General features: G+C 49.6%; 1 protein-coding gene across 1 annotated transcript; it reads right to left on the reverse strand.

Annotated features, from left to right (window-relative positions):
* Nucleotides 1-4449: 4449 nt before the first annotated feature.
* On the reverse strand, nucleotides 4450-10219 carry LOC107105463 (zinc finger protein 500-like). The gene is made up of 3 exons (XM_015405435.1): nucleotides 9234-10219; nucleotides 7024-7225; nucleotides 4450-5155 (listed from the first exon to the last, which is right to left on the reverse strand). Exons 1-3 carry the CDS (start codon nucleotides 10086-10088, stop codon nucleotides 4512-4514), a joined length of 1701 nt encoding a protein of 566 aa, XP_015260921.1. The 5' UTR covers nucleotides 10089-10219; the 3' UTR covers nucleotides 4450-4511.
* Nucleotides 10220-13494: the final 3275 nt, after the last annotated feature.

The following is a 13494-nucleotide window of genomic DNA, read 5'->3' on the forward strand; positions in this document are numbered from 1 at the left end:
AGTATCAGCCAGCTTACTGTGCACAGAACTGATTGGTTGGTCCCATGCGGTCACTGAGAGACCTCTCCCCAATCCCCAGAGCAGTTGTGCACTTTTAAAAGCAAGCATCCTTTATTAAAAAAAAAAACCCAAAAACACTATTACTCTTAAGGCAAAGAACCAAAACAATTGCCATATTTTAAAGACAGGCCGCTTGCCTAGTGTGGTGGGAAGATAACTGACAGCTAAGCCAGTCTCTGATTTGTTGGCATGCCTGGCTTCTGTTTCCGTAAACCAGGACCTAATCCACGCAGTACTTTTTATTAGGACCAACCAGAATGACTCAAAACATGGGGCATGCTTTCAGGCTCACCAGAACTCTTTATCAGACTGGAAGTTAGAACATTTAAAGAAGAAATAAGGGTGGAAAGTAGCCTTCTATGGCCATGAGGCCTGATCTTGCAGGTATCCTCTGGGAGATGCATGTAGGCCATTGGTGGCGAGAAGTGCCATCCAGTCATGGCCATAGGGTTTTCAAGGCAGGTGGTTTGTTATTGCCCAGCAAATGATTAGCAATTGACGTATCCCAGCGGAAAGGAGCCATTGTCCACTAAGAAGAAACTAAGAGTTGGTACATCCGACATCTCTTTCTTTAAGACAAAGAGGTTCACATCCGACATCTCTTTCTTTAAGACAAAGAGGTTCTCAATTCTTATCCGAATCAAGTAAATATTCCTCTACTTACCCCAGCCGTGGCCACGCCCAAAGGGAGTACCTCTGAAACATCAGCATACACACTAAAAATGTGAGATGTTTAATTTTCTTCAAAATTAATCCATACAAACGAAAATAAAACCCAATCGTGTTTATTTTAAAAGGAACTGTCCAACAGGGTCAGCCCCGAGATCCAAATTCTAGTCAAATAGCTACAGTTGATGCATTATGATCCGTCTCAGCCCTAACTGACGACAGTGACCAAAAAGAAGGTATGGGAGATGCTGTTTTTATGTTCTTTGGCAAAAGGTCTTCCAGGTAATGATCACAAAGACTTCCCAAGTCCCATCAGTTCCTAGGTGGCTGTGTTTGAAGAACCCCCCCCCACACACACACACAAAGAAGCTAATGGGTCATTTACTGCAAAGCTGTCTTGTCAAGAACAATTATTTTTTTATATATATAGGGCTGGGGAAGAGGGAAACCTGGTGGAACTTTGGTAAGAGTGCTGCCGGTCCTGACACACTTGGTACACAAAGCTTGTAGGTTTTGTGTTGTTGTGCGGTGGATGTAGCAGCAGTGGGCAAAAGAGATGTTCGGGGAAGGGGGTGTAAGCCCCACCATGTCGCTGTGTTCCTCCACCCCCCACAAATGCACGTGCCAACCAATCACTGGAAGGCATACGGCAAGATCACCAGCCCTTCTCTGCAGCCAAGGGAGAAATAAGGACCTCACGCAGAGTCTCAAAAAGGAGTGAGATGTCTTTGGAGAATGATGGAGGATCTTTCTGACCTCACGCTACGTCTTGGAAAGGCTAAGAAAACATTATGCTGCTTTGGGAGCGTTCACAAACTCAGCCCAGCCCTATGAGATTTTCATGTCCTTCTCCGTGCTCAGGAGGAGGGCGGGGGGAATCTCTGATTTTGTGCAGATCCTTGGCGACGCTTTTGCTTTGAAACGTCTTGCTGCTTCCTGAGCCTCAGCCCAACAGGAAGGACGGGATCTTGTCTCCTGTGACACAACTGTCCAAGTCATGGAATTAAAATAACAATGCTGACCGAATTATTTCTCCTATAGCTTTGTCCAACCTCTCTTTGTACAGATTTGGGAGTGTAAGGGCGCTACCTGGAGACACCCCCACGTACATACACACCGATGGCTCTGGGAATGTTTTGGAAAACAGCCACCCTCACTGTGAATGCTGGACTTTGCTACGTTGCTTCCAATCATGATTGCAACACAAAACTCCAAGCCATCATAACTGGTACGGGAGACTAAAGGGTCCAGAGCCCTTCCACCAACCTGTCATTCCAACAACTGGGGCACTTACAAATATTCACAAAACACAGCTCTGGCACCTTCTCCCCTGCAACCTGGCAGGCCATTCTGGGATTTTATGAGCCAATTCATCAATGATAAAAATTGCCACTCGTGCTCAACAGAACACAGCTTAATAGTACTGAGAATGCAGACTGTCTAGCACTTCCATGAGGCTGCCACTCTATGGTAAAAGCCAACTTGGCATCTCAGGGCCACTCGGCGTAAGGGCAGGGCTGCATGTAGTCTTAATCTTTACAAAAAAATCAGAATTTGGCACCAAACAAATCCGAATTCCACTCCTCAAGAAAAAATACATCTTGGAATTGGTATGGAGTCAAGAATACCTGCATATTCTGCTGTGCTAATCATGGGAAGGTATCAGTCTTTCTCAGTGTCACTGAAATTCCACCCCAACTGACAGAAACCGTGGAGTGGAGCCAGACTCAATTTTGCAATGGCGGAATGAAATTTTCCTGCCCTCCTCTCACGGCAGCTCACTGCGCACCACAAAATGTTGCTCCTGGTGGATAGGGGCCTTGAAGAATGCAATGGGAGGGGGAGGTTTGCAGCCCGAAGGAGGACTTGGCCTAAATTGTCAATTCAGTCTGGACCCAAACCATTGCCTAGGGTCTCCCCCACCAATGCTTGTTTGCAAGCTGACCTTCGATGCCTTATGGGCTAGCTATAAAAATGCTCTCCCCCACCCCGAAAAGAAACTCCCAAAGCAGTTGAGCTTCTCAGGATGTTGAAATCTGTATCCTAAACCAAATTCCTTGTTTGCTCAGAATCACAGAGTACACACACTCTCCTGTCTAGGCCAAGAAGCTTCAAGCACACTCTACAGAATGGATTTAGAGCATGGAGAAACTAGCCAGTCTATCGTTTTGATGAGGCTGCCGCTCTATGGTAAAGCGAACAATAAAAGCTTGTAGCTGTAAAGGGCGAGGCAGGAAGCACAGCTAACGACATTCAACAAATGGCTGGGCTGGGGGGGGGGTTCGCATGGAAGGAAAGGATCAGTAATTAAAATTACCATCTTGGCTTGTGCCTGGCATGGCGGAGTCTCCAAGTCTAGCACTCGTCTCCCATCTTTGACAGGCATTAGCAACCCTGGTGGACTAGTAACATGAATGGCATGATGTGGTTCTTGTTCAGAGGAGCAGCCTTGACTTTACCAGCAGTGCTCGAAAGACAGAAATAATTCATTCTGTAGGCAGGAATATTGAGGAGTTCACCCGCTTTCTCCCTCTGAGACATAGTACGGCCCTTTATGGCCCCAGATCTCTGGCCAAAAGCTCATTTTTAATGGGCTCATGTTTCTAACGGAGCAAGGGCTGACAGGCTCACCCCCACATAAGCCAAGACTTAGCGGAGTCCTCTTTAACCCCTTCCTTCCCCATCAGAACATTCACAGGGGCTTTGGCAGAGTTTTCCCATAATGCATTTCAGCCACTCATTGCCATTTCATGCACACAGGAAAACTAACAGCCCAAGTGTGTGAGGAAACCTGTGTTGTATCTCTCTTTGTGTGTATGAAGAAGGCCTTTTAGTGTTTTTGCTTCTGAGGGAGAACGAAACTGAGGGGCACAGGAAAAAGCAGAGGGGTCCCTCGGAGCAGTGGTGAAGCTGAGGGTCCAAAGAAAAGCCTGTAGGACTGAATCTAACCCCCCAGAATGTCAGTTGCCTGTTTATACAACTGATGTGAAATATGTCTCCCCTTCCTCAAACATCAATTAACCAGAACCTCTCAAGACACCACAGATGCTTGCACATCTAGCTCTGGACAGCTGTCTACAAGACAATGGACTAGTAACATGAATGACATTGTGTTTTTGCCCACACCGTGGTTCCTAGTAATGTTGTTGTTCACCCCCCCATAGTGCCATAACAGCTCTCCCATCTATCAACCTTGTAGAATTTCTAAGAGAAGCACCAAAAGGGCTTCCCCAAGACGGATCTCCATTGTTCTGAAGGATTACAGACTGGGCATTTCTCTAAAAAGATAAATCGTTTTTGTCTCACTACAAAGATATGGTCTTGGGTCAGGGAATATAGACTGTGTTATTTAACAACAATCCTGTCCTAGATGACTAGAAGATCTATCTCCTTTCCTAAAAAATAAAAAAAATAAAAAGAACAAAAAAAGACATCCGACGGGTGCCACTAAAATGCTATAAGTTCAGTGTTGTTCAAGAAGCCATCCCAAAGCAGGCCTCGGCCCCTTCCTTCAGTCTGGATCTCCAGGCGGAAGCCAAAACGGGATCTGGGCCTGGTCACATTGTCCGTTCTGCTTTGCACATAAACAGAGTTCATTCTAACTAAGCCATCCTCTGATGGACATTCTATCTGCGGATGTGGGGCTCAATGGGCATCAGGCAAAAGTCATCCGGCCCATCACAGGTCCAAGCTTGGCGAAGAGAACGTCCCAATGCATTGGCTCCCAGTGAACTCTCGGCGGTGGGAAATGAAGACTTCACCTCCATCGAGGAAGGGGCCGGCTAAGTCGTGTGGGTCCTCCGATGCCGAACGAGGTGTGAGTTCTGCCCAAACTTCTTCCCGCACTCGGGGCATTTGTATGGCCTCTCTCCCGTGTGGGTGATCTGGTGCCGGATAAGATCGGAACTCCACCGGAATTTCTTGCCGCACTGGCTGCATCCGTACGGGCGGTCTCTGGCGTGGGACGCCCGGTGCCTGGTCAGCTCGGAGCTCTGGTAAAAACTCCGGCTGCACTGGGCGCACCGGAAGGGTCTCTCTGAGGCGTGGGTCCTCTGGTGCCGAGTCAGCTGGGAGGTGTGACCGAAACGCTTGCCGCACTGTGGGCACTGATGGGGTTTCTCCCCCGTATGGATCCTCTGGTGGGTGAGCAGGTGCGAGTTGCGGCTAAACGTTTTCCCACACTCCAAACACCGGTGGAGGGGCTTTCCTGTTCCCTGGGGAACTCCAACAGGGTTGGGTTGTGCGGCTGGATTCTCTCCCATCTCGCTGCGTCTCTCCTCATGTTGCTGATTCGCTCGCTCGCTATGATGCTCAGAGGGCACATTCCCCGGGGGGTTCACGGCCGAGAACGTCCCGTGAGGCTCCAGTTCCAGAGGACCTCCGTGCAGTGGGTTCAGTTCTCGGCCTCCATTAGCCATCAGGGCACCTGCGGTGGGAAGAAATACAGGAGCACTTTGTAATGCTTATCGGCCGGAGGACCACCATCTCTGTCATCTGCACAGGCAAAGCAGATGGTTTTACGATAGTTGACGGTAGAGCAAAATTTACGGATGTTGCTTATGGTCCGTCTTTCTAACTAGGACTCGAGGTGGACTACACAGAGTAAGTCAAGACAGTCAACAGGATGAGACATCCAAGAACAACTTAATTTGCTTTGAGAATTATTAAAGAAGAATGGTAATAGAAAAAAAGATTAATGTATAAGAATAATAGTAGAAAGAAATGTTACCTGTAGATTGTGATAGATACATAAAGAAATATTGAGAGAATTTAAGATAAGGGCTGGAGGTTGGAGCACTGTGGGAAGCCGTAAAGGGGAGGGGGATAGGAGAAAAGGATATATGACAAATTGAAATGGACTGCGAGTTGGATTTTTTTAATTATATCCTAATAAAGTGTTTATCAAAAACAAACAAACACACACACAGAATGAGACATCCAATAAACCAGGCAATAGGATTTAGATTGCAGAAACATGGAACCAAGCAGAAACCTGAAAGAAGAACTGAAGCAAACCGTAAATATTAACAAAGTCTGAGTCCAGTGGCACCTTGAAGACCAACAAAGTTTAATTCCGGGTATATGGTTTTGAGTGCTTGCACACTTCTTCAGATACTGATGAAGGAGCAGATACTGATAAAGTGTGTTCATCAGATACTAATGAAGTGTGCGTGCACACGAAGGCTTATACTCAGAATTAAACTCTGTCTGTCTTAAAGGTGCCACTGGACTCAAACTTTGTTCCGTTGCTGCAGACCAAACACAGCTACCCACCTGAATCTATCAATATTAACGTGACATGTAAAACATACAAGAATTACATAGCGGGATCCTACTAACAGCAACGGGCAGTACAACCTATACACAGCAGTGTAGACCACATTCCCTAAACCCTTACCCAAGTAGTTTCCTAAATCATTTGGTACAGTACAACCCGATTACCCATGTAGAAATGCCCTCTTGAATAAATCAGTTTTGCACAGTTTGTGAACAATCCAGGACATTTAATTCCCCCAAAGGTGAGTGGAGACAATTGAAAAAAACTCACTTGAGTATATACTCAATGTGGTTGTCATCGAGTGGAGACAATTGAAAAAACCTCACTTACTTGAGTATATACTCAATGTGGTTGTCATGGTGCCAGAAAAGGCTACTAGCCCACATATACTTGTGCTGTATGCAGGGGTCATTTCGTAGAAAAAGAGGTGCAGGAACTCATTAGCATAACTTATTTGCATATGCCACACCCCCTGACACCAATGGAAGTATGTCAGAAGGCAACGCTCAGGCTCCACTGGACTGTTTTGGATTGCTAGCTATTTGGGGGGGATGTGGACGTGCAGATCTCTCCTCGCAGAGGAGGGAGAGCTTGTAGCGCCGCTCCGGTGCGCTCCTGCAGGAAATGACCCCTGGCTGTATGGCTTGAGTTGCAGCTGTACTACTAAACAGACACTGTTGAGCCACCACCGCATTTAAGTGAGCTCTCAGTGTCTTGTGAGAAGGGTTTCCCCAGGAAAGAAACACACACCTTTTTACTAGCCGGATTTGAGTCCATTAGCACCGTAGAAACCAACCCGATTTTGCGGGTATAAGCTTTTGTGAGTCAGAGCTCCTTCCGCCAGATACAAAGATCCTTTTCCCAACGATCCCAAAGGGATCTGCTTAGCAGAGCCAAAGTCATTCCCTGATAAGAAGGCAATCAAGCCGCTTAAGGGGTTGCGGCACCTTTCCGATGAGGAAAGGCTTCAGAGGCTGGGACTTTTCCGCCTGGGAAACTCGCTGCCAACATCTTACCGGTTTCCTGAAGGCCTCGGGGCTCCTGCTTGGGAATGCAGGGCATCTTCAGAGCAGGAACTGGAGGAGGCTGGTTTAGTGTCATGTCTGCTGATGGTACACACTCAGGGTGGGGCAGCAGTGGGGCAGACGGCTCCCACGGGGCTCCAGGCAGCATCATCTCTTGAGGGCTCACCTGTTCCACTTTCACCCGCACTGTAACCTGGCAAGGAGGAACGACGATACGTCACCGTGGAGATAGAGGCATGTGGAACTGACAACAACATGTCTGGGGTTTTTTTTGCTGTCAAGCCATAGCCAACTTATGGCAACCGCATAGGGGCTGCAAGGCAAGAGATGTTCAGAGGTGGGTTTGCCACTGCCTGCCTGTGTGTTGCAACCCTGGGCTTCCTTGGTGGCCTCCCATCCAAGTACTTACCAGGGCCGACCCTGCTTAGCTTCTGAGATCTGGTGAGACCAGGCTAGTCTGGGCCCAGCATGTCTACTGGATGCTTCAGGCCTTCTTGACGGGGTCTTTGAAATATTTTATTTATTTTATTTATTAAATCTATGAATCGTCCCATCCCTGCTGTCACAGGGCTCTGGGCGATGTACAACAGCATTAAAAACAATAAGCAGGTAAAACGAAATCATATTAAATTAAATTTTAAGAGACAGATGTGGACTAATAGTACTTACAATTAGTCATTCCCGTATTGCAGACTGCTGGACACTTTGCAGGCAGGGGGGGGGAAGAGGTCGAAACGAGATGGGAAAGTGAGGAGGGTGCCGCCGGCCGAGATAAAAACTGCTGCTGTCCTCAACCCAAAGCCTGACGGAACACCTCTGCCTTGAAGGCCCTGCGGAACTGCATAGGGTCCTACAGGGCCCTGATGGTATTTGGCAGAGAGTTCTACCAGGTTGGGGCCAGGACCGAAAAGGCCCTGCCCTTGGTCGAGGACAGCCAGATATCTTTAGGGACAGGGACCACAAGTGTGCTGTTGTCCAAGAAGCACAACGCCCTTCCAGGGACATAACAGAGGAGACGTTTAGAGCCCTCAAGAACCAAAGCTCACAGGGTGCACACCATATAGGAGTGCGTGAAGAGGTCTAATACCGACCCAAAGTCAGCATTATGTACTCAGACTGGCTGCAGCTCTCCAGGGTCCAGTGTTCCCTCTAAGCTGAGTTAGTGAGCCAGCTCACAGTTTTTTAGCCTCTGGCTCACGCCTTTTTGTCTCAGCTCAGGAAGGAGGACTCCCAAGCAAACTAATGGATGCGGTAGGCAAATGGCTTGCACACAACTCTAATGCTGGTAGCTCACCAAGTAGACTTTTTGCTCACAAGACTCCACGCCTTAGAGGGAGCATTGCCAGGGTCTCAGGTCCGCGGTCTTTTGCATCACCTGCTACCTGATCATTTTCACTGGAGATGCCGGGGACTGAACGTGAGACCTTCTGGATGCAAAGCAGATGCTCTACCACTGAGCAAACCCACCCACCCCCAATTCCCTGCCCATGCTTGCTTTACCAACAAAGGCTCTTGAGCGGAACTTGAGTGAGTGAAAGGACATTCTTGGGGCAAGGCTCTAGCTGAGAGGCAGAATGCGTGCTTTGCACGTGCACGGCCTCAGGTTCGATCCTCAAGCCTCTCCACTCAAATTAAATGAAGTTGCTGCTCTCTGAAAGGCTTCAATTCACACATTGAGGGGAATGAGCCTCTCAGGAGGTAGCAGAAATCTGAAGCGGCAGAATGGAGAGCTCCCATTTCATGCTGCAAGTAGAGGATAACATTTTTGGAATTGTATTAAAACCCCTCGCAAACAGAAAACTGGCCCCCGAAGCGAAAATGATGGGGTGAGTCTCCCCGCTGGGCTAGTTTTCTGAGGAGACAAGATGTGTAGAAATATCTTGATAAAAATAAAGGAAGCACATATAAACCTTGTCCCTAAGAACAGGGATATAGACTTTTACACTTTACATCTCCCTACATCTTTGAATGTAAGCTCTTTGGGGCAGGGATTTGTTTTAACATCCATGGAGCCTCCAATCTATTTACTGGTGCAGGGCAGTTGTGATAAGACATCAAGAAAACGTTTGGTGGGTGTCTGTCGGAGGATGGATTCTACACAGACCGTGGCTGGAGGCTTCCATCCCCACGTCCTTCTCCTCCACCGCCAAACGATCATCTTTGTCCGGTCACCTAAATCACCTGGGGGGAAACCTCTTCACCTGTTGTTCCCACATGCCAGCATCTCGCCTTCCCATCTGGTAGCCCTCCACCAGGGCCACTGCCTGGGCGCAGTTCTCGGGGCCTCGTTCCCACACCCAGCTCTGGATCTCCTGGGGCAAGATGGTCAGGAACTGCTCCAGGATCAGCAGCTCCAGGATCTGCTCCTTGGTGCGGCTCTCCGGCTTCAGCCAGCGACGGCAAAGCTCCCGGAGCCGCCGGCAAGCCTCCCGCGGGCCTTCGACATCCTGGTAACGGAACTGGCGGAAACGCTGGCGCTGCATCTCTGCACCGGCGCCGCCTTCTCCTCGCAGGCTGGAAGACTTGGACTTTCTGTGCTCGCTTCGGCCGCCCCTGGCATCCAGGCCGTTATGCGGCTGCGGGGCCTTTCCACCGAGGGCCGGCATGAGCCGGGTCACCCACTCTCCCCTCGGCCACTGGCAGGTTTCTGCCGCTCTTTCAAAGGAGGACAGGTAGGCCTCTATATCATCCACAGGAGCCAGTTCAGGCAGCTGAAGGTTCCCCCAGGCGGGGGGCGGGGGCGGGACGGGAACAGGCCCTGGCACGACGTCGGCGGGCGTCCGCAGGCTCTGCACCATCTCCTGGCACTGCACTTCCCACAGCTGCGGCATGGGGTCGCTCCTCACCTGGGGAGGAGTAGCCCACCTCAGCAGGTCGCTAATGGTGCCTGCCTGGACGACGAGGGGGGCCTTCCCCGCTGCGTCCCACTCCCACCCCGCTTCCGGACACGGCGGCCCCGGCTCCTCCATTTTCACCCTCGGGGGCATCGTTTCTTCTAAAGGGGAAAAAAAATGGAGGCCCAGTGCCGGCGGAGGCACCTCCTGAGTGGCAGCCATTTTCTTCTTCACTCAAGGAAGCAAGCCTGTGGGCCTGTCGAGAGGTGAACGACCCGGCTTCAGGCAACGTGAGCCAATCCGAGGAGGTCGTCCCTTCAGCTCACAATCTCAGGGGAGCGGAGGAGCATGACACAGCCCAAGAGGAGCAAGCAGATGATTCGCAGGTGGATCCCACAGCCAACAAAGCTGTGATGGAGAAAGAGGACTGCTTCCTGGTACAGTAAGGGGAAGGAAAAAAAACACCACTGAGAACTGCGTTCACAAGAAAAAAGATCCCCCCTTAAAGTATTCCGCATTTAGTTAAGAGGTAGATGCAGACTTATTGCTGCTGGGTTTGCCTATCGCCAGGGGAAGTCCCCTGTTAAGAACATAAGAGACGCCAATGTTGGATCAGGCCAAAGGCCCATCCAGTCCAACACTCTGTGTCACACAGTGGCCAGAAATACCAGGTGCCATCAGGAGGTCCTCTAGGGCTTCACATCCCCACTGAACTAACTCCCCTCCCCAGACTCCGCCCTCCCTAGCCTCCACTCCCAAATCTCCAGAAATTTCCCAGACTGGAGTTGGCAACCCGAGCAAAACATATGGCTTTCGTCAGTCTTGAACATAAGAGACACCAATGTTGGATCAGGCCAAAGGCCCATCCAGTCCAACACTCTGTATCACACAGTGGCCAGAAATACCAGGTGCCATCAGGAGGTCCACCAGTGGGGCCAGGACACTAGAAGCCCTCCCACTGTTGACCCCCCCCCCCAGCACCAAGATGACAGAGCATCACTTGCCCCAGAGCCCCTATCTATACCTTGTGCCTAATAGCCACTGATGGACCTCTGCTCCATATGCTTATCTAATTCCCTTTTGAAGCCGTCCATGCTTGTAGTCAGGGATAGTTTAGTGCTGTCCCTGTGGGATGCTCAAGTGATGGATAAGGAGCAGAATAAAAATACAGCGGCTGGGTAGAAATACTTGGGAAGGGGGCCCTTCTTCATTGCTACTTTTCTAGAAGGAGACTACCAGAACAGGGGAGACCCAGGCTCAAATCTCTGGGTGACTTTGGACCAGTCACACTCTCTCCCCCTCTCTCTCTCTGCCTAACCTACCTCACAGAGCTGTCATGAGGCTAAAGGGGAAACCCGCAGCCAGAGCTGTGAGTCAAAGTGGTATCTACCATTTCTAAAGAGGGCAGACACCGGGACCAAACAGTCCCTCCAATGCAAACGGCTTTGCAGTTATTCCCCTGGTCTACTACAACTGGTTCGTCAACCTCTGCAGGCATGTCCCTTAAAGACAGATTGGGCTGAAAAAAACAGCAAAATATATCTAGATTTTTCAATATACAACTGCTTTTCCGGAGCCAACCGAGGGTCAGCGACGTGTTCCCAACCCTGGCAAGCCCAAAGCCTCTGAAAACGTAGCCTGCGCAGGCTCAGCACTGGAGAAAGAAAACCCTTCTTCAAACAAAGGAATATTAATTTATGGAAGTTGCTGCCCTAAATAGGGATCAGTGGCCTTAAAAAGAGAAGAAACATATTCATTGAAAATAGGTCTGTCTGTGTATCAGCCATGATAGCTAAGAGGAACTTCATGTTCAGAGGCAGCCGTACCACATAGACACTTAAAGTTGCCTTACGTCACATCAGACCCTTGATCTATCGAGATCAGTGCTGTCTGCCCTGATTGACAGAGGCTCTCCTCAGTGTCGTGGTAGAGGTCCTCCACAACAGTTACTGCCTCATCTTTTAAAACTGGAGATGCTGAGGACTGAACCTGGGATGCTCTAACCACTGAACCACCACCCCTGATTTCCAGTTGCTGGGGAAACGTGGCAAGGCAGGGCAACTGCATTGGACCCAGGCACAGCTGGAAGCAGGTTTTTGGACTAAATGGTCTGACCCCAAAGGGCTCGTACGATGTCCTTAAACCCCAAAATGGGCACAGAACTGATAGCCCTTTCCTGCAGCCTTTCTAGTATCCATAAGTATCAATCTAAAATTTGTGGGTCATCATATCTTACGGCAGTGGATTCCGTAAGCTAATTCTACACTGCACAAAAAAGTCCTTCCTTTCTTCACTCCTGAACATACTGCCGATCCATTCCATTGGGTCATGCCAAATTCGAGGTTTTCTGCATGTGGCACAAAGGGATTCAGAGTGCACAATCCCTGTGAGCTTTCTGACACCGATGTGCAACTCGCAGGGATTCTTCAACCTGCCACAGTGCTGCACAAAGAAGTCCTTCCTTTCGTCACTCCTGAACATACTGCTGATCCATTCCATTGGGTCATGCCAAAGTCTACGTTTTCCGCATGTGGCACAAAGGGATTTGGGAGTGTGCCCATTCAGAGTGCACAATCCCTGTGAGCTTCCTGACACCGATGTGCAACTCGCAGGGATTCTTCAACCTGCCACAGTGGGGCAGGATAAGTCTAAGGAACTTCGCTGCTTCAGGCCCAGGATCCAAGAAGTGTGCCCCAGAATCCTTTGCAGAAGATGGAAAGGTCCACATGCACCTCTTGTGACTCCTCTGAGAGGCACCTCTCGGGCAATGTGCACCTCACCTCTATCGCAAGCGACTGCTTGTGTTGCCTGCATGGCCTAACTGGCCTTTTGCAGGGGACTAGCACAGTCGAGGGAGCACACACTAATTCAAGTAATACAATTTTGTCACAGTGCAATGAAGCAAGATGGGAAACTCCTACTAGGGCCGTTTCATACTACAAGATTCCCAAAGCGCTGGCACTTCCCTGCAGGAATTTACACATCACAAGCACCTGCAGCTACTGTACGAATTATTATCTACTCGTATGTAACATGTTAAATTCCTGACAACGGAAACACACACGGGGGTCAATGGAGGTGAGCATTAGCAGATCAATGAGCACTGATGCAGCATCCCACCACTGGCCAAGGACAGGGAATTTTGCCACCCCAAACCCTGCCCCAAGAGGTGACAATTTAGGGCCGTTTCATACTACAAGATTTCCACAGCTCTGGCACTTCCCTGCAGGAACTTACACATCACAAGCACCTGAAGCTACTGTACGAATTATTATCTACTCGTATGTAACATGTTAAATTCCTGAAAACGGAAACACACATAGGGGTCAATGGAGGTGAGCAATAGCAGATCAATGAGCACGGATGCAGCATCCTACCACTGGCCAAGGACAGGGAATTTTGCGACCCCAAACCCTGCCCCAAGAGGTGACAATGGAGCTGCTAAAGTTTCACTCCCTCCTCGAGGGATCCAGGAGTCCCGCCCGCAGAACACCAGGCTCCCTCCACATCTTGGACCCCCCAGCCCTAATCCGGATCCCACCCTGATTCCGCTTCCCGAAGCGACTCCTGCTGCTTCGGATCCCCAAGCCCTTCTCCCGTTTTTTTCCCCCACTGAAATCCCCGCTCC

The sequence above is a fragment of the Gekko japonicus genome, unplaced genomic scaffold, assembly GCF_001447785.1.
Source record: "Gekko japonicus isolate JY-2015 unplaced genomic scaffold, Gekko_japonicus_V1.1 scaffold1560, whole genome shotgun sequence".
NCBI classification, from domain to species: Eukaryota; Metazoa; Chordata; class Lepidosauria; order Squamata; family Gekkonidae; genus Gekko; species Gekko japonicus.